Source organism: Ursus americanus, chromosome 6 (assembly GCF_024610735.1).
Source record: "Ursus americanus isolate L20-20 chromosome 6, mUrsAme1.1.p, whole genome shotgun sequence".
Taxonomy (NCBI): domain Eukaryota; kingdom Metazoa; phylum Chordata; class Mammalia; order Carnivora; family Ursidae; genus Ursus; species Ursus americanus.
In genome coordinates this window covers 39,703,858-39,723,959 of record NC_142132.1, presented here as the reverse complement: position 1 = coordinate 39,723,959, position 20,102 = coordinate 39,703,858, and the positions used below count along the sequence as shown (strand labels likewise).

The 20,102-nt window shown below is 48.1% G+C and overlaps 1 protein-coding gene across 4 annotated transcripts in view; it reads left to right on the top strand.

The window, feature by feature from the left end:
• The window catches only part of WDFY4 (WDFY family member 4), a 280,866-nt gene that overhangs the window by 225,982 nt on the left and 34,782 nt on the right, over positions 1 to 20,102 (top strand). For all 4 annotated transcript variants that reach the window (XM_087862949.1, XM_087862950.1, XM_087862947.1 and 1 more), the window contains exons 48-51: positions 14,725 to 14,767; positions 15,911 to 16,030; positions 17,999 to 18,116; positions 19,763 to 19,872. In XM_087862949.1, coding sequence (XP_087719075.1) covers positions 14,725 to 14,767; positions 15,911 to 16,030; positions 17,999 to 18,116; positions 19,763 to 19,872 — 391 coding nt within the window. The remainder of the gene's footprint in view (positions 1 to 14,724; positions 14,768 to 15,910; positions 16,031 to 17,998; positions 18,117 to 19,762; positions 19,873 to 20,102) is intronic.

Genomic DNA, 20,102 nt, shown 5'->3' with positions numbered 1-20,102 from the left:
GCAGAAAGATGTCTGTGGAGCTCAGAGCAGCAGCTCCACTGCACATGCGGCACAGTTGATGCAGAGAGATGCAGACAGCAGGAGTGGGGTCTTACAGGGACCCCATGACTGGGGGAGTTCCCTGACGACATCAGAAGATCCACTCAATATCATTCACTCAGGTGACATGTACCAAAGTAACGATTGCAGACCTGCGGTGGGGCCCTTCCTCTGTCTCCACAGCAACCATGCAAAGTGTCATTCTTATCTTTAGAATAAGAGAATTGAGGCTCAGAGAAGTCAAATGACTTTCCCAAGGTAACACAGACAACACAGCACAGCCAAAGCAAACCTAGGTATGTCCGATACCAAAGCTTAGGATCTTTGTGCTCTACTATGCTGCCTTTCTTTTCTCTTTCTACTGTTGCCTTTGCTCTAGCAGTAGGCAACGCTTATCCTGGGGGGCACATTGCCAGCCCCCTGACTCCAAGGAGAAGAAGGCGTTCTGGAATCCTAGCATTTCCAGGGTGAAATACACCTGGAACAGAAATTAAAGCTGCTTGTCCCTCATGTCCCCCAAAAAGTGTGCTGTTGGCTTTGGAATCTGTTGTCCCTCAGCCACACTACTCCCCCAGGACCCCCATAGTGTGAGCTTCTGGCCACAATGAATGTGTCAAGAAAGTAAAGATACAGATTTTTCATCCAGCGTGGCCGGGAAATGTCAGCCCACTGCATTCCCAGGTGCTCACCAGAGACTCGGGGCCCTCTTCTGCCGTGGGGGCCTGCTGGCTGTGTAGGGGTCCTGCGAGGCTGTATGCAGACCACCAGAAGTTTGATTTTCACTGTGTGGGCTCGCTGTAAAATCTAACCCCTGTAAGACGCACGTCCGATCTTCCCAGACAACAGGCCATCCCCATGTGTCAATCACATGATGCTCCCCACCCCCTCGCCATCCGACACAGACATGCTCAGCCCTTAGAGCACATCATGCCCTCTGCTTCGCAAAGCCACATCCCTTTGCCATTTCATTCAGTCCTCACTACTCTCCTGTGAAGTGAGAATATTCCTCCTACCCCAAGATAAGGATGCCGTGGGGTGGAGTGAGGCATGAAGTAGTTTATCCAAGCTCACACAGCTCACCTTATTCCACGGTTTCTGGGTGAACGTTCTTTCCGTGATAATAGAGCTGCCGCAGAGTGTCAGGTTCACTCCACGTGGCAGTTATCTGGTTAATCTGATCAGCGCAGCTCTAAGTATCTTCCTGGGCTATTATGCATGTGTAGCTCTGTCTGCCCCTAATATTATTTACTTCTCCATCCTGAGCCCCAGTGCGGCTGTGCACATGTGCTTCCTGGGAAGCCGTTATCTGTCAAACTGCCTCCTTCCCCTGGTGGATAATAAGAATTCAACTTTTATTTGGAGCAAAAGTTCCCAGGGGGTCACATGGCCCAATAACAAAAGATTCTGATTTCTTATTGGTTTAATAGCATCTATTTTGTAATTCTGAACGTACTCTGTTTTAATTGGATTTGTTAAAGGAACAAAAGGGAATAGGTGCCTTACAATTAAAATAAAATATTAAGATTATTAGTTTAACAGACTAGAAACGCCTTGTTCATCAACGAACGCATTCAAAACACACAAACCAACCTCCACACACAGGAAAGCAGAAGGACCAGTCAGTCCTGGTACCTGGAAACCTCAAGAGATGAGCGTTAATTCAATTTCAACCAACGTGGTTTAAATACTGCTACTGCCAGATAGATGTTATTGCATTTTCTCCCCACAGCCTTGGCCTTTCCTACAGATAAGGCAATGGGCCCCGAAAAGTGGCCTGGAAGGGTGAAAAGTACAGGGGCTTGAGACCCACCTGGGTTGCCACCTGCCTCCCCCTCTACCATCTGGGGGACCCTGGACGGTCCCCTGAGCCTCACTGAGCTTCAGCTCCCACTTCTGTGAACAGATCATAGAGTGGCTGCTTCTGAAGGTGGGGTGGGGGTGAGCGAGCCCTGGGGGCCTGCCTTGTGCCTTTGTGTGTTGGGGGAGAGGGGAAATAGTGGCATGATCAGGACAGCGTAACTGGTCAACAGTGGAGCCAGGACTCCACGGTTCCCACGAAGTAGAAATCTGATTCAGGCTCCACAGCCCCGCCTCCCTACTGCGGCATTTCTGCCTCGCCAGGGGCACACTTTGGATTACTTAATCCTGCAGAACGAGCAGACATAGCTCCTTGAGGCACAGGCCCCCAAGATTGCAGAGACGGGGGCCGTGCCCTGCGGGTGTGCGTTTCTTCTGTACCCCACCTGGCCCCGGGGAGAACTTGCTGAGGGGCGAACACGACAGGGACCCCTGTGTACCCTGGAGGCATACACTGGCGGGTACCCTGATGTGGTGCCTTCATCTGCTGTAGGAAGGCCCCCAGCTCCGAGGGGGCTATAAATCCTCCCGCCGTGAAGCTGTGAGATACTGTGAAGGGGAGCCCTGAAGATCGAACTTAAGGGAACAGTTGAACTTCCCATGGCCCTTTTGGATTTATTCGTTCATTAACAATAGGTCCCTGATAAGCGCCATGGATGGGTGTGGTTTTATACAGCAAGCAACATGAAGAAGGAGAGGAACAAAAGCAAAGAAGTAAAAGATGCCAGGTGGCAAGGAGTGCAAGGGGGAGAAAGAGTCAGGACACAAGAAACAGAGATGGGGTGGGCAGTAGGGTGGCGTACGTTTCTGGAGAGGGTGACCAGGAAGGGCCTCCTTGAGAAGAAGACATCCGGGCAGAGACTGAAGGAAGCAAGGATCCAGGGAGATGGGGAGGGGCTTCTGGATAGAAGAAGAATCAGATGGAAAGGCCCTATGGCAGAGGGGAGGGGAGGAATAAGCACAGGGGAGAAGGAGGGGGGGTAGATGGAAGGAAGGAAAGAGAGAAGGAGGGTGGTGGAAGGCAGGGAGAGAAGAAAGGGAGGCAGGCAGGCCAGAGGCACAATTAAAAACAAAATAAGCAAAAAAGAATGAGAACAGACAGACTCTGGCTTATTTTCCAAATAATACTGTGGTTGAAAAAAATCCCCAGGGCATGTCAAACCAGAGAGAGAAAGGCAGGCCCTACACTTCCCCCAAGGCCATCCCAGACAAGCCTGTGTCCTCTCCTCTCTAATTTCTATCTGAGACAGGAGGAAACCTAGACTCCCGGCTGGCATCAGCCATAATGTGGTGCTGGGCTGTTTACCTCGCTGTGAAGTGTGTGCCCTCAGATAGGGTCTCAGGTCCACCAGGAAGCTACCATGTGCAGGACCCCTTACATGCAGCCCACTGAGTGGGAGCCCTGGGGGGCTGTGGATGTAAACCAGACATGGCAGGGAAGTTGACCAGGCTGGATGAGAACTGTGTCTGCCATGGGTTCCCTGGGGGCCATGGCCAAGCCACTCACCTCTTCTCTGTCTACACTCCATACCTTGGTGATCTCACCTAGTCTCATTGTTTTAAATACACGAATGACTCCCCAACTTTTGTTTCTTGTCTAGATCTCGCCCACCCATCCCAGACTTATGTATCCTTCTGCCTATTTAACATTTCTACTTGTACTATGTAAAGACATCAAAATATATTGTGTCCAAACCCGAGCTCCCTGTCCACCCGCTGCACCTACAGCCTCCTCCGGCCAGGCCAACAGCAACAGCATCTCGTGTGTCAGGCCCCAAACTGTGGCATCACACTCAACACCCCTTTTCCTCTTAGGTTCCATGTTCAGTCTGTCAGGAAATCCTGCTCGCTCTGGGCTCAAAGTAGATCCAGCCAGAATCCTACCATTGCCCACCACGTGCCCAGGCACCACCCTGGGCTGAGTCACTGCCCTTTGCCACTGGGCCTTTGCGGTAGCCTCTTATCTTGTTTTCCTGCACCTGTCTTTGCCCCATGCAGTCTGTTCTCGACACAGCAGCCAGGGGATTTCTGTTACCACAGCAAGTCCCACCATGTTACTTCTTGGCGCACAGCCCTGCAGTGACTCCTGTTTCACCCAAGAAAGGGCTGGACACCTTCCAGTGGCCCCATGGCCTGACCCACCACCACCTCTCTGAGGGGCTCCCCACCGCTCGCCCCCACACTCACTCCACATCTACCACCCAGCCCAGCCATTCCTCTAATCTGCCCCCACAAACTCCTCTTTATGGCCTTTGCTCCAGCTGTTTCATTCTTCTGGAAGGTTCTTCTCTCAGATATTTACTTGACTGACCTGTTCATCTTCTTCAAGGTTTTGGGTAAAATTTACTTTCTCAAGTCAGCCTGCCCTGATCCCCCAATTAATGATGCAAACTGAACCCCAAAATGTCTTGATCCTCCTTGCTCTGCTGTACCTTCTTCCATAACACTTACCACCTAAATACTATTTTATAATAGGCTTACTTGTTGTGCTTATTTGTATTGTCTGTCCCTTGTTTTCCTCCCCTAACAGACTCTAAACTCCCAGTGCCTGGCATGCAGGAGGCCCTCAGTCAATCTTGGTACCAAAGTCATCCCAGTTCCCATGACCTCAGACAGGGGTCAGCTTCATCCCAGATTCCACAGCTTGCAACCGCCGCTGCAGAATCCCTCTCGGCCCACTGTTTTCCCACCTACTTTGAAAAGGCTTCTGGAACATGCAGACTATTTTTTAAGGGAGAGGTCTATGGGGAAAAGTCATCACTTTGACACCACATATTTATTAGTCACCGAGTGTGTACCCAGCCCTGGGTGGGACACCCTTGAGGACAGGAAGATTCGTCCAAATAGATGCATGCAACGGCGTGGAGAACTTTTTGGCTGTGAGATTAAGTGTGCAGGGCAGCTGGAAAGCGGGTTAGCAGTACAACAAATGAAGTTTTAATTGAGTTAGTCCAAAGGGAAAGAAAAGCTTCCAAAAGTAGGCATGAACAAATGCAAAAGTAGTGCGATGAGATCAAGCAAGAGGTCTGAGGAGATGGGGCTGACTGTCAGGATGAGACCTCCCCCCTACCCCCCAACCCAGTCACCAGGAGGCACAGATGTCACTTCTAAGAACCTCTTTTCAAGAAATAAGAACAAAACATTTTGTATAAATATGTTTATGGCAGTGCCATCCATTTAAAATAATAAAAACAAATGGACATCATCCATATATCTAACAATGGACAATTGACAACTTACTGTCCAGTCACAGCATGGAATGAATATTCAACAGCAGCTAAAACAAAACTAAAACATCATTTTCCAAGAAATGCTGAAAGGAAACATTTTGAGATAAAATGTTATGAAGAAAACATCTGCACCCATATGACCCCCATGCTCTCGTGAGCGTGCACACACACTTTAAGGAAAAAGATGGAAGAATGTCAAAATATTAGCAGGAATGCCTTCTGGAAATTATGGTGTCAGGTTATTTTTACTTTCTTTCTTAAATGTCTGTGTAGTTTCCAAATTCTCTGCAATAGATATAAAATCAATGTCTAATCAGGAAAGAAAGTTACAAACACATTTCACGTGCACACACACGCACACACATGCGCGCACACACACACACACCCCTACTTCCTTTCCAGTTGCATGAATTCTGTAAAGCCACTCAAGTCACTCTGTTTAAAATAGGTGTGTGTGTGTGTGTGTGTGTGTGTGTGTGTGTGTGTGTGTGTAAAAAAAGAGATTTTAAAATACTGAGCTATTGAGCATATTTGAGTCAAAGAGGGCAATCTAAGAAAATATTCCCTGGACAAAGACGAGAAGGGACCACATGTGTAGAGGGCCACGGCTTTGGAGGTGGACCAGCGGGGCTCACATCCTGACTTCCTATTTCCTGCTAATGTATCACCAGCCTCGGTTTCCTTGGGTAAAGTGGGGTGATGAGAGGGTTGCATAGGAGAGAAAGGTCAGGGTGTGACAGGTGTTAGTGAATGGGAGCTTTGGTGACAGGATGGCAGCCGTGGTGCTGGTTGTTAGATGATAACCCCGATTTGCCCGGCTGCAGTGGCAGATGGAGGTTGGGGAGCACCTGAGAAGCGACCCACCAACTGCAGACAATGCAAATTAAGCCGAAGTGGAGGGCTGGGTTTTTGAGGCAGCCCCTTGCTTGGCCATGCTGAGAGGGCGGTGGAGGGGTGGGGGTGGGGTGGGAGGCAGCCATTCTTGTTCCCTCCAGAGACGTTCCCTGAGAGCCAGCCAGCCCTCCATCACACTGAAAACCCTCATCAACCACAGACGACTGATACACAAACCGCGTGGCCTTTTATGTGTTGGTGACCCAAACTAGGCTGCAATGTAGGGGAGGATATTTGTGTAAACGGTGGCTAACTTTTCTCCATCCAGAGAGGAAGGCCGCTGGAAGGGACCAAGGGCTGATTTTTAAAGGGACACTAAGGGTGGTTAAAAAGGTGGTTTGGGGCTCGTTGCTTGTATGTAAAGCACCTGTCTTTCGAAAATGCTGTGACTTCTAATCTTCATTTTTTTTTCTGTAGAACTATTTCCTAAATGCAGATTTAGGAAAATTCAGATTTCCCATGCCTCCTCGAGTCTTTAGCGGGCTTACTTGAAGTTATTACTGAAGGATTCAGCCCTATCACCAGTAAGAGAGACCCCTTTTCTGACTCTGGGCAGCTAGATATAACTTGCTGGCCATGATAGGAGAGATGGCAACAAAGACAGCCAGCAGCACCTTGTTTAGGCTGCAGCAGCTCTTCTCCGTAGTGACCACGTGTTAGCTATTTCGTCCACTCCCTTCTTGATGTGTATAAAAGTACTTAAAAGAAGGCAGGCACTCGGGCAGCAGGGAACGCAGGGGCTTTGAGGCCAGTAGAACTGGGCTCCACCCCTCCTTTACAGCCAGCCAGATTTTAATCCTGAGATCAGTTTGCTGATCTGCAAAATGGGTCAGAAAAATGCAGCTTGTTACGAAGAGTAAATGCCGGGATGACTATACATTGAGTGGTCAGTGCGTAGGGGGCGCTCAGTGAGTGGTTATCTGGCTCCCGTGGTCAGTGCCTTTATGATCGTAAATCCACCGAACAGCACCGTAGTGATCTCTTCCCTGCAGTGAGTAGCCCTGGGACACTCCCCACTGGTCCTTGATACCAGATGTAAGACGTGAGGAACAATCTGCTGGTTCCCAAGGACAAAACTCTTTGCAACCTTTTAAACACAAATTATTAATGATGATATTAATAACAAAAGAAAAAACATAGTAGCAAAGAGAAGGTATAATGAAAAGGTGTGATTATACCTTTGTGCACTCTTAACCTCTAGAGCTTGCTACAGCCCAAGCTACTCACTTGCTCATTCATTCATTCAACAATTTGTATTTGCGTCATTCTATAGGTCAGGGTCAGCTTGGAAGAGATGCGGTGAACAGGACAGACATTGCTGTATTTCTCAGGAAGCTCCTATTTTAGAAGCAAATCAATAAAAACAAACAAAAAGACCCAAGATCATTTCAGTTGGTGTAGACGCTCTAAAAAAATCAAACCTGGCGGATGCCAAAGGGAATGCCGAGGGTCAGGGAGAGAATATTGGGGCGGGGGGTGGCCTAATGTAGACGGAGAAGGTCGGGGAAGTCCTCTCCGAGGTGACATTTGAGCTGACACTAGGATAAGGGCACGCGGGAGGATTTGGGGAAGAACACCCCCGGGAGGGTGCCCCAAATGCAAAGTCCTACCAGTGGGGAGGAGCTCGCGGTGTTCAAGAGAAAGGAGAGGCCTTAGGCGCTGGAGCAGGGCCACCAAGGAGAGGGTGGGAGATGAGGACAAAGAGCTGGGGAGGGCCTGCATGAGGGGGGACAGCATCACCCCGGCTGCTAGGAAGTCTCCAGAGGTAAAAGAAGACAGCCCCTTGCAGGCAGAAGAAGAAGAGTGTGTACAGCAAGGGGGTGGGGAGGAGAAGGATGGCGCGTATTTACCGTATGTGGTAGAAGCAGAATCAGTGGAAGGGTCAGCTGGGTTGCAGGTGTGGGTCAACGAGAAAATGCAGGCTGAAGTTCTAGCGGGCCTGGCGTTTTCTAGACACGTTCCCTCTTTTGTGCTGAGGGCTAATTTATGTCCGAGTGCATTACGTGTGTTATCTCATTGGATCCATTCGCCCTCCTTTAACCCATAAGCACTGAGCCTTCAGAGCGTGTCCCCTGTCCAAGTCACACGCCGGTCAGACAGAGAGCCAGTATCTGCTCGGTCTTCTTGTCTGTGGGCTGAACTGCCATTCGGCTTTTCCAACGGCTTTTCCATTTTGGATTTTACAACGTCCAGGCATAAATCTGGCCCTCTGGGCTGACAAGGAAGCTCCTGATTCATGTTTTCCAGACATAGGCTCAATGGACCTAGATTCTGTGGCACTCTCATTCTAGACCAGGCCAAGCCCCATCCTTAAGACTCACCCGTCACGGCGCAGATAACGTGTGTGTTATCGGACCTAGCTCTGGGGGCTGAGATGGGATCTATGATGAGAGACAGGGAGGAAAGTGGAAGTTGGCAATGAATCGGATTGGCAGTGGATGGAAAGCCTGGTGATGGATCGTGTGGTAGGGGAGCCCACCATGCCTGTTTAGAGGGGCGCATGTTTCTGTGCACACCTTCTGTTCTAGGGATCCCAGGGACCAGGAAACATCACCCAGTTTGACTTTCCCATCACCCAGGTGATGGCTGGAGGGAGAGAGCATGAAGTCACCCTCACCTCTCGACAGCAAGAGTAGGAGACCCTAGGATCCCCAAGAGGACATTGGAGCCACCAAGCACTAGGCCCTAAAAAATCAGTCCTTAGACAACTGTGGGGTCAGGTGCTCTGCAGAGTGGGCAGTGGCTCTCTCAGTACTTCCCTGTCCCCTCCAAGCTCAGGCTCAGGCTCAGGCCCAAAGGCGTATGAGTCATGGACCAGTCGCAGCTTTGTCTCTCCCTAGATGTGTGACTTTGTACCCATTTCCTAACCTTTCTGACTCCCCGTCTCATCCCGCAGGAGCTGGCGTTCAGTACTTGGTTCACAAAACATATCACCTACGGTTCATAAGTGTATTGAGAGCCTACTATGTGCCAGACCCTTTGCAAGGCAATGACACTGCATAGTTGTTAACACATTTGAATTCAGTTCCTGCTTTCAGACTGTGTGTATAGATTATATTGACCACCTACTATGGGCCAGACATTTTACAGACATTATACGGAATTCTTATAACCACCTAATGTATTGATTTTCATCTCCACTGGACAGATATGGCAACTAAGGCTCAGAGAGGCCAAGTAGCTTGTCCGAAGTCACAAAGACTGGAAGTAGGAGCACTTACCTTTTCCCATTATACTTGTCATGGAAATAGGGACATAAGGCATGTGTTCTAGTGTGTTCCTTGAAGAGTCCTTGCAAGACCCAGCCCAGCCTAGGACTACTTGTTAATGGGTCCCAGCATTCAGGATAACTTGTAGCAAGGGTTTTCCTCCAGACTTCTCTCTCAAAAGATAGATTGTGACCCCAAACCCCACCACAGTCAGCAGTCATTAGACTCCAGGCTCGTGAGTGAAGAAGAGTACCCGTTCTGCACTTTCTTTGAGGGGTCACTGGTGGGGTTAAGAAGCAGTTCAAACTCTAGTCTCCCCCTGCTTGTGGAACAGCAAAATGCTCCGGATGCAGACTTTGGAAAGAGACCCAATCGTGACCCCAAAATTCCCCAGACTCACACACCGTCCTTCCCAAGCTGGCCCATGGCCCCAGGCACCCGAGAAAGGCCAGCTGGGTCCCCAGCTAGGGCCCCTGCTAGCCGCCCTTCCTGCCTGGGGCTCAAGGCCAGCTCCCTCCTCTCCTAAATAATGAATCAGCTCCTGTCTGGGGTTTGTAAATAAAGCACGCCAAGAGAACCAGCATTTCCAAAGTTGCTTACTCAACGGAGGGGAGCAAAAAGCAGAGTTTGTTTGTCAGAGTTCGAGTAAATCGATAAACACAGGGCCACCACCAGAGAAAAACTTACCCCGATTCCTGCCAGTTCCTCCTCCTCAACTGTGAAACTTTGTCACCAGGCAACAAGAGACTGGGGACCTGGGAGTTAATTAGCATAATCTTGACGCCAGCCTGCAAGGTGAGAGAACGCAATAGCTGAAAAGGTCTCCAGGACACCACAGGCCAGGCGCAGCTAGCTGCCCACGCAGAGGGACGCCCAGGCCCCGGCTCCTCCGGCTTCTTGTCACGGGTGGGGGGAATGGGGGGTGGGGGAGTGGGGGCGGTTTCCTCCCAGCCACCCCCCGCAGCGCAGTGGACACTTCGCCACCAGGCAGCGCCCGCTTGCCATGGCCACGCCAGAAGTGGACATTGCTAACAGGGAAAAACAGCCATGCCTGCCCCTTTTAAGGGACAAATACTTTACTTTTATAGAAAGCATTGAGTGAGTCCCACGAAACATCACTCGACTTGTTTATCCAAATAGCTTTTTCAGTTCTTTGATCTGTGAGTTATCTTTTATCTGTTCATTTGAATTTAATTATTTCTTGCAGATTTCTCTTTGTGCCCTTTTTAGACTATGAAGTCAGAATAACCATAATGCTCGTAAAAACCATACAAATATATAGTCATTTTTTTCCTCACTGAATATTATGTCAAATGCTGATGTGTAATTTCTAAAATCTACCTTTTGATTGAATGTGTAACAATCTGGTGGACTGTGCTTTCCTGCTGTTTCCAATTTGGTGCCATTGTGAATAGGGTTGCAATGAATATATTTGTACATTTATAATCTTTTTGTTCAGTTTTTTTTCTTTAAATTAAATTCCCAGAAATTGAGAGCAGCAAAAAGTTACATATGAAAACTATTATTCAAATAATAAAAACATTGTAGAAAAATTTGAAAATGCATACAAAGAAATAAAGAAATAAATATACTCTAAATTGCACTACCCAAATAAAGTTAGGAAATAAATAAGTTAATTAGCAAATAAATAATTTGAACTACAAAATAAATCTAAGCATTACACATTTTGAAAAGTACAAAAAAGCAAAAGGAAATAGTTTAAATTAAAAAATAAAAATATGGTTAACCACAAAAACTTTAAATACATGGATGCCACCACTGTTTTGTTTAATGCAAAGCTAAAAGAAAACATCATTTAATTTAAACAATAAATGGATTTAAAATAATTATCAAATTCAGATGAGTAGAAAATTAAAAATTACCCGAAGTCCTATGACCCAGTGCATAAAAGTACATAATTTAAATTAGAAAATAAATAATGTGAAAATCATAAAACACAGATAAGCAAAAATAAAATCAGTATTTTATGGAAGAAAACGCACAAGAAGATCAATACATTTTAAAATGCAGATATGTAAAACCTCATGAGAATTATAGCCGCTCAATTTCAGCATCTGGAGGTAACGTCCTGTTCTATACCCTTCCAGACTTTAAACACCTCTTCGTGTTTATCTCACGGATGTGCAGTAATAACTTGGCAACTTTCCTCATGCTCATTGTTTAACTCCAGAGGTACACAAATTACTAATTTGTCAGGTAACTGCCTTCTAAGTCAGCCAGAACTAAGGCTTTTGCTGTTGTTGCTTTTTGTTTACTTTTGTTTTCTTTTCCTGGTCAGAGGGAAGAGCTTTTCTTGCGGGTCAGGGCCCAGGGTCAAGGTTTAGTCCGGGCAGGTGCTTTCTTTGCACAGCCCAGTGTGTCAGGGGTTCACAGATCCCTGCTCTGCGAGGGCTTGGGGTGGCTCCAGCAAGCCGCCCTGAACTCCCTGGGGCTGCACACCACTCCCTCACCCCACCCACCCACTTCCTCATCTGTAAGTGAAGTAATGGCTGCTTCATTGGGTCGCTGTGGAAGTCAGACAAAAGTCTTTGCAATCCTTAATGCATGATGATAATAATAATAATAATTATTATATATTATTATATAATATTATATAATATATAATTACATATTATATATTTATATATAATATATGTATAGTCATATATTTTTATATATAATTATATAATTATGTATATATATTATTATAATTATGTATATAATTATAATATTATTAGGTCTTATATATATTTAATTTATTATATTGTATATTTATATATTTAATATTTATTAAATATAATTAATATATTATTATATTGTATATTTAATATATATAAAATATATGTATATTTACATGTATTTTATATATATTTAATATCATATATATCTTATATATAATTATATTATATATTTAATATAATTATATATTATATATTTAAATATAATTAATATATTATATTATTAAATATGTATATATATTATATATATTATTATATATAATAATAATTATTATTATTATTATTTTTAGGGTCTATGAGTGAAGGGGGTGGGAGATACAGGCTTCCAGTTACGGAATGACTAAGTCACAGGAATAAAAGGCACAGCCTAGGGAATACCGTCAGGGATATTGGTCTAGCGCTGTGTGGGGACAGACAGTAGCTACACTTGTGGTGAGCACAACATAATGTCTAGAGATGTTGAGTCACCGTGTTGTACACCTGAAACTAATGAAACATTGTGTGTCAACTGGACTCAAATAAAAATAGATATATATAAATTTTTAAAGAAGAAAAAAATCCGTGTAGGCGTATACACATAAATTCTCAGATCAAATGAAATAAGACAGAAGTGGAAGTGGAAAAATAAAACAAACACATAAAAACAAACAAAACGTTAGAGACTGAGTCACCTTTGGTTCGGTGTCTCGGCACTGCTGGTGACAGCGTCCTTTGCTGGTAGTGAGGGAACGATGGATCTTCCTCGGAGCTCATAGCCGATGAAATGAGAAATGGGACGGTGACATGGCTCTATCTTCTGCACACCATTCCACATGCAGGCAGTGTCACAAAAGACCACCGGTAAAATTCTAGAACCCTCTCTGAAATGGAAAATGACCGAGGCTGTCTCTCATTTCCTGAGCTATAATAGGTACATTTTCTTCCCTTGTTTCCTGCTCCCGTCAGACTTACAAAATCAAGTAGCAAGACTAGCAAGCTTGGCCGTACTAACTCTACGTCCTTGTAGCTCGACCTCCCCAGGAAGGCTCAGCACCGTCCTTTCCAAGGTGGTGACCCCTACTGTCTCCAGCCTGGGCTCTGCCCATGTTTGTAGCCTTCGAGGCAGCCTGCCTTCCAGAACAGGGACAGGTGGCAGGCTCACAGACTGAGCAAGAGAACCAAATCTTCATTTGAGCCTTTGCAACCGAAAGCAATAAACTTGACCATGTTTTGCTTCTGTTCATTGTTACTGTTGTTTGCCTGGATAAAATGGACGTTATGGATGATTTCTCTACTGGGGGTGGTGGGGGGGGACAGGTGAAGCCAGGCCTGGGAGCTGCATTTTGTCTGTAAGAAACCTCCCAAGGAAAGAATTGAAGAAGAGGGATGGGAAGCCTGAGACAGAGTATAGGCTGGCAGAGCTGTGGTGGGAAGGTGAAGGGGCACTTCCCCTGCTAGGGCACTTGGGCGGCCAGGCCTTGTCTGGAAGGATCCTAGTGCAGTGCACATGAGTGGAACGTGCAATGCATGTGGGGTGGGATCTGTGGGCACCTGAACGGGACCGAAGAGCAGGGAATGGCTGGAAGGAGGAGACGTGATATGGTTGGGTTTGGCAGAACATCTCGAACAAAGGTCTTAAGAGCAGAAGGAGAGTCTCACAGAAACAGAGAGGGGAAGAAAACAGAGCTGGAAAAGGAACCAAGGGATACCTCCGAGGCCAAGGAACTGGGCTCTACAAATCCCGTGCTGAGCAGAAAGGGCATTTGACATGGAGAAAACCCCTCCCCACGCCCTTCCCTGCACGACAGCTTGTTGTCTTTCTAAACTCCTTCCCACCACATTGGTCAAAAACAGTATTTCTTTGGTTCAGTTTGTATTTCTTAATTATATGTGTAGAAACATAAACCAGTACAGCCTTTTAAGAGGACAGTTTGGCAGTATGTAGCAAACTGGAAAATGCTCGTACTTTTTATCCCAGTAGAACCGCTGCCAGAAATTTCTCTCCTGGGTACACTCACCAAGCGCCCAGAGATTTATGTCTGAAGCTGGTCACAGAAAGGTCATTTGTGAGGACCAAACCCACCCCAGGGGCAGTCTGGACCCATGTGTACAGTGGGGTCCTGGGGCTGTAGAAACGAATGTCCTAGAGCAACGCAAACAGACTCCACCCAGCTGTGAAGCCAGTGAAAAGCACAGATGGGAGTATCCCAGGTATCGTCAGTTAAAAAAACAACACCCACGACAGAAGCATATAGACAGGCATGGGGTAAAACTATTCCGGAAACCGTTAACCATGGCTCCTTCTTGAGTGGGAGCTGCAGTTCAGAGACTTACATTTTGTGGCCTTCTACATTTTTTAAACTACGTACATGAATTATAGTCACATGTCAGTATATTATAATCACACATATTACATGTACATGGGTAAAGCAGGCTGAGGCGTGGCTGTGGGAAATCCAGCGTGGGGTTGTGAGGCTTGAGCCTGCTTCTGCATGGCCCTGGGACTTCCCACAGACCACACGTAAGGCAGCAGTAGAATGTGCCAGCATCACAGCAGAGCGGAAGTGACTGCAAGAGCCTAACCTTCAGTAGGGTAGTGTGGGGGCAGGCAGAGCTTGGATAATAATTTTGTTACCCTGCTGGGAGAGGGGCTGTATGCCCTGGGGAGTCTGTGGCTTTCCTGGATGCCCTGGTCCCACAGAACCCCAGAAATTTCCACCTCTCCCCTCATTCATGCCTTGAGATATTTGGTCACCATCATTGTTTTCTGTCCCACAGGAGATACCCTGGCTCCGACAGGACCATGCTGCAGAGGTGGCAGGTATTGTGACCCCCATAGAGGACTCTCGGTCTGGGGAAACCCTCTAGGAAAGCACATCAGAAAATAGCTCAGGCCCCAGTGATGCAGAGACAAAGCATGTGGGTGACTCGGGAGGGATTGAATTTTTTAATTTACCAAAATGTCCCAAGTATTTCCCTAAAAAGATCTTAGTGATCGAAAGTGGTACTTGAGGCTTGGAGCCAGAGCTGGGTAGTGTGTGTGTGTGTGTGTGTGTGTGTGTGTGTGTGTGTGTACCTGTGTATGCACTTGCTCAGCCATGCAGATAGACGCATATGTATAAATAGACACAGTGTAGAGGGGCTCAAGGGTTCGCTTCGTGTTCTGAGAAGACGCACGGGACTCTCAGCTTGAATGGACGGACATGTAGCCTGTGATTCTCAGTGAAAGGCAGGGACCCCAAGAGGGCCAGTCCTAGAGATCACATGGCAACAAGAAATAAACTTGGTCATTCTTGTCCAAAATCCTTTCCCAGCGAGAGGGCCAAGCAAGAGGACAGCGTGCGGGTCCCCTGTAAGAGGTGACAGCTGTGCTAGACTGTTCATTCACCCCTTGGCCTTGCTGATTTTTCCCAAATACAGTCCCTGACTCCGCCTTGACTGTGCATTCTAAGATCATAAGAACGAGTGTTATCCCAATAGGCGGGGACAGAAAAGAAAGTCCCTAAATTCCCAGAGGGAGACAGATCGTTAAGCCTCTGGGTGAGGGCTCCTTTCTCTGTGACCGCAAGGTCCCCTCGGCTTACTTTTTAATCATAAAAAGGTCAACAGTAAGTTCACCCACAGCATTCGTGCTCTTATTTTAATCAACTTTTGAGTATCACACCACCAGCTAAACAAAAGAAGGCTTTATCCTTGGCTTTGGACTGCTGAGCTCTCTTTTTTTTTTTTTTTTTCCTGGCCACCTTTGCTTCCTGAATATATTTGCTTCAGTTCACGCTGGAATTAGTGTGGCCTCCCTGCTTCAGCCTGGCTTGGGTGCAAGGTGCACGGGGAACAGTGGAGGTGTGTGCTGCCCACTTTCACTTACACAGCGACGGCTGCAAAGGGCTGAGAGATGGACCCCATGGCCCTTAGGAAGATGCCAGTCGTGTTTGGTTTATCTCCTCTTTGTCTCCTCTGGTAGAAAAGGGACATCAGCAATTTCGAGTATCTCATGCATCTCAACACGGCAGCTGGAAGGACCTACAATGACTACATGCAGTATCCGGTGTTTCCCTGGGTGCTGGCAGACTACACCTCACAGGTAGAGTATTCACGCGGACGCGGTTCAGATGTCCTGAGGCTTCCTGACCCTGAAGACCAGGGCGTACTAAAAGCGGCACACAGAGCCTCTGCTGCGAGATTCAGTCCCCCTGGGCCTGAGGGCTGCTCCAAGCTCCAAAGGAGACCTTTGGAGTCTGGCTGCTTGGGTTCCTGTTCAGATCGACCTGTGGGAAGGTGACCCCACCTGTGGGATGGTCAGCGTGATGAGGACAGTTGCTAACATGAGCCCCAGAGGGCTTCCTGGCTTCCTCACTACCACGAAGGCAACGGATACCCATCTGCTGAGACATGGCCGTGGACCAGTGCTGGTCCTTCAAGCGAAGGAGGCCATGGAATGTGTTCCTTGAATCAACATGCGTGGGGTTAGGCGTAGAGGAAAGGAGAAAGACAGAGAGAGACGCAGAGATCCAGAGAGAACAAACTACTCCCCCATAGCCTGACTTCAGCAATAGAGATGCTGGTATGTGGACTTCACTCAGGATCTGGACTGAGACGTGTTGGGACAGGGGAGGCTGACGGCAAGGCCAGATCATCCCCTCTTAGAGCTGTGCCCCTGGCCCTCAGCAGGCAGGAGAGGGAGGAGGAAAGCTGACACAACTGGGCCGAGGTGACATTGCCGGGAATGGCCTGGCTATGAAGCACTGTCCCAGCCACGTAGGCTCTGGCCATCAAGGGGTGTGTTGGGGTGTGTATGTAAAGGACAAAAGGTGGCAAAGTCCTGGTTCAGACCAGCCCTTGCCAGTCCTGCCTACGGCTGCTTGAAGACTGACACCCAGGCTTTGGGAGAGGGAGCCTCAGTCTTTTCTGACCGTCCATTCCCAAATAAGACATTGAACACAAAACTTTTCTCCTCAGCAGCATATTGCCTTTATTTCCCTAAGGACCCATCTGAGGCTGAGGTATTTCAAAAACGAAACATGCAAACAGCAGCTGTAACTCACGTGTTGGAAAGTGGTGGTTTACCAGCCCCTTTTGTTTAGCCCAAAACGTTCATGACTTACCCATTTTTACGAATCAGGAGATTTCTCCTAAAAATCTGGATTTCCGATATCTTTTGGAGAATCAGGAGATCTAGCAGCTCAGAAGCCCCATGCTGTCCTGGCAAAATCAGCAGTGGCTGAGCACGGCTCTCCACGTGTGCCGTCAGTCACGGGGTCTGAGAAGGGCCTGCTTCGCTCTGCCCCCACCCCCGTTCTGCAGGTGTGAGATGGGGACTGGCCCTGTCTCCCCAGGGGCACTGCTGTGGTTCACGGCTAGTGAAAAGGAAGAGAAGTATAAAGAAACACTTTCTGTGAAACGTGCCAATCCCGGGGGATACACAGCTCCTCTGCTAACATGTACAGCGTCTCTGCTCAAAGCAAACATCTCTGAGGACACTTGGCCCTAAAAACTTCAGGTCTCCACTGCCTTGTATTATATTCCCCAGGACAGAGGAAGGGGTGACATTACATGCTGTCATTGCCCAGAAGGGAGCGGGCTCCAGAAAAAGGAGGCCGTTCCTCACATTTCCTCCCTGAACAGAACAGAGGACTTCTAACTTCCAGAAAGTTAGTTTGATTCCCGGCAAGGACCGTGAACTACTGAAGCATACAGCTCTCTCCGCGAGGGCTGGGGCCCAGCGCCTCGTAGACAACAGGGCTTCTTTTCAAAGTCTCTTTTCAGTAACTGGTGGCAATGTTCTGATTTGGGTCAACTTGGAACAGGTTCAGTGTGAACTCAATCTTCCCCTCCTCTTACTTTCCTTCTCTCCCTTATTAAGTCTTTGTGGATCACTGGCTCTGGGACCATAAAACCCCAGCACGCCTGCTAATCACCAGAGAGGGGTCAGACCAAACGACGATAAACCAATAAAGAGAACCATAAAACTAAAGAGCGTGACTCCTGAAGTCTCGCTGGGGCACAAGAGGGTCTGAGGGGAGTTAACTCCAGCTACACATCTACCTTCTAGACATTGAACTTGACGAATCCCAAGACTTTCCGTGATCTCTCAAAGCCCATGGGGGCTCAGACCAAGGAAAGGAAGCTGAAATTCATCCAGAGGTTTAAAGAAGTTGAGAAGACTGAAGGTGGGTAGATCCCGGCTTGACTCCTTTTTCTGCAGTGTTGCTCATTCAAGTGCCTTGAAATGGTCGTTGGGAAGGATTTAGGCTCTCACCTAGCCTGGAAACAATTACGTTTGGGTAGGGAACAGCTCTAATGCGCCGGTCTGCACCCTGGCTGTGTGAAGGATCGCCTAGGCAGGTTTCACACGCATGGATGTCCGGGCTCCATCTCTAGAAAATCTCACTGAAGTAAGGCTGTGGTGAGGTGCCGGGGACTGAGAACCACTGTGCTCAGAGTGAATACCTCGGACCTAGGGGCTGCCCGAGGGATGAGTACATTCCTTCAGCAGTTTGTCGGGCTGAATGTGCACAGGCCAGCCTGCGCTCGTACATACAACGGTCCATTTCAAAGAGAAGGAAGTTCAACTCCGAGAGTTCAGGCAACGCATCCAGGATCACAGCTTCTAAATGGCAGAGCCTGTATTTGCCTGGCTCTAGAACCGACTTCCCAAACTTTGTTCATCTGCACATCCCCTTTACAGTTTTTGCCACATTCACATACGGCTAAAACTCCTAATGTCTTAATTTTTTTTCTTTAGGTCTAGTCACTTCTGAACTTTCATGAATGTAATTTAAAAAGAAATTTTTCTATCATGTATTTGATATTAGCTGTATTGGTTTTCTCAAATGCTTTGAAATACACATATAATTTGAAGTAAGGAGCAGCCGTCCATGCACCATGAAAAATCCCTCAGGAACCAGAGGGGTTGTGCTTTGGAAAGGCTTACTTGGCCCAGAGACATTGCTTTTAGTGAGCAGGTTCTCAGCAGGACAGGGAGGCTCCTGCTGCATCCCGCACAGTGCCGTAGAGGCCCACGTGGGACCCCTGCACTGCGTGGGGCTGGCACCCAGACTTGCTCAGGGAAGATGGGAGGATGTGGACGGTTGGGCAGGCCCTCCTGCCCAGCTATTTCCTCCTGACCCTGAAGTTCGATCGTTAGGACCCCTCTTGGGTCCCCCACCCAGGTGGTGTTCCTCTGGCTGCCAGGCATGGCTGAGTTCTTTCCACAGAGGCAGGCCGGGGGAGCATGGGATCTCACCGTCCTCTCGCATCTCACCCTGGGTGTGCATTGGAGATGCCCATTGGGCTTGGGACCTCATACACATCCCTCCACCGTCCTCCCAATCAACTGACTTTAGAGAGCTCCTGCATGGCACAAGGGAGGGCTTCAGGCTGGGCATGGAGCTGGAGGCAAGATGGCGGAGCAGTCACTGCAGGGAGCTGGTTCAGGCCTTTGTCAGCTGCGCTGGTGGGACTGTAGGCACACTGGGGCTTTCTACGTACCCCTTTGCTCAGAAGACCAAAGCATTGTCTCCCCGTGAATCCTGAGCACAGCCTTCCCAGAGCCTGGCTCTGCCCACGTTCTTGGCAGTAGAACACTGAGGACGTGGGAGTGCAGCTGACGGTCTTGAATGTGCTTTTGACCACCGTGGCTACTGGCCAAATCATAATGGCGTCTGTGAGCAGAACCAAGGCTCGTTGGCCTGCAGGCGCTCTCTCGAGCAGGGCTTGTGCTCGCTGCTCATGCTCGAGCACCGTGGAGCCTGTGTGTCTACAGTCTGCCCCAGCACAGGTGGGAAATCTACCCCAGACATGTCCTTTCTTGCAGGAGACATGACCGTCCAGTGCCACTACTGTACTCACTACTCCTCGGCCATCATTGTCGCCTCCTACCTGGTCCGGATGCCACCCTATACCCAGGCCTTCTGCTCTCTGCAGGTGAGCTCCCCTCCACACACACGCATACACACACACACACACACACACACACACACACACAACTGTATCTCACAGACTAAGGGCTGGGCTTGGATGAAGCAGAGATCTCCCTGCTAGAAATCCAATTTCCAGCCGGTGATTCTCACTTGATGCTGGCTCCAGGATTCTGGGCGGTCCAGCTGAGGAAGGCTGTTCGTCACCAGTAACCTGTGGTGACCTGCGTGTCTGCC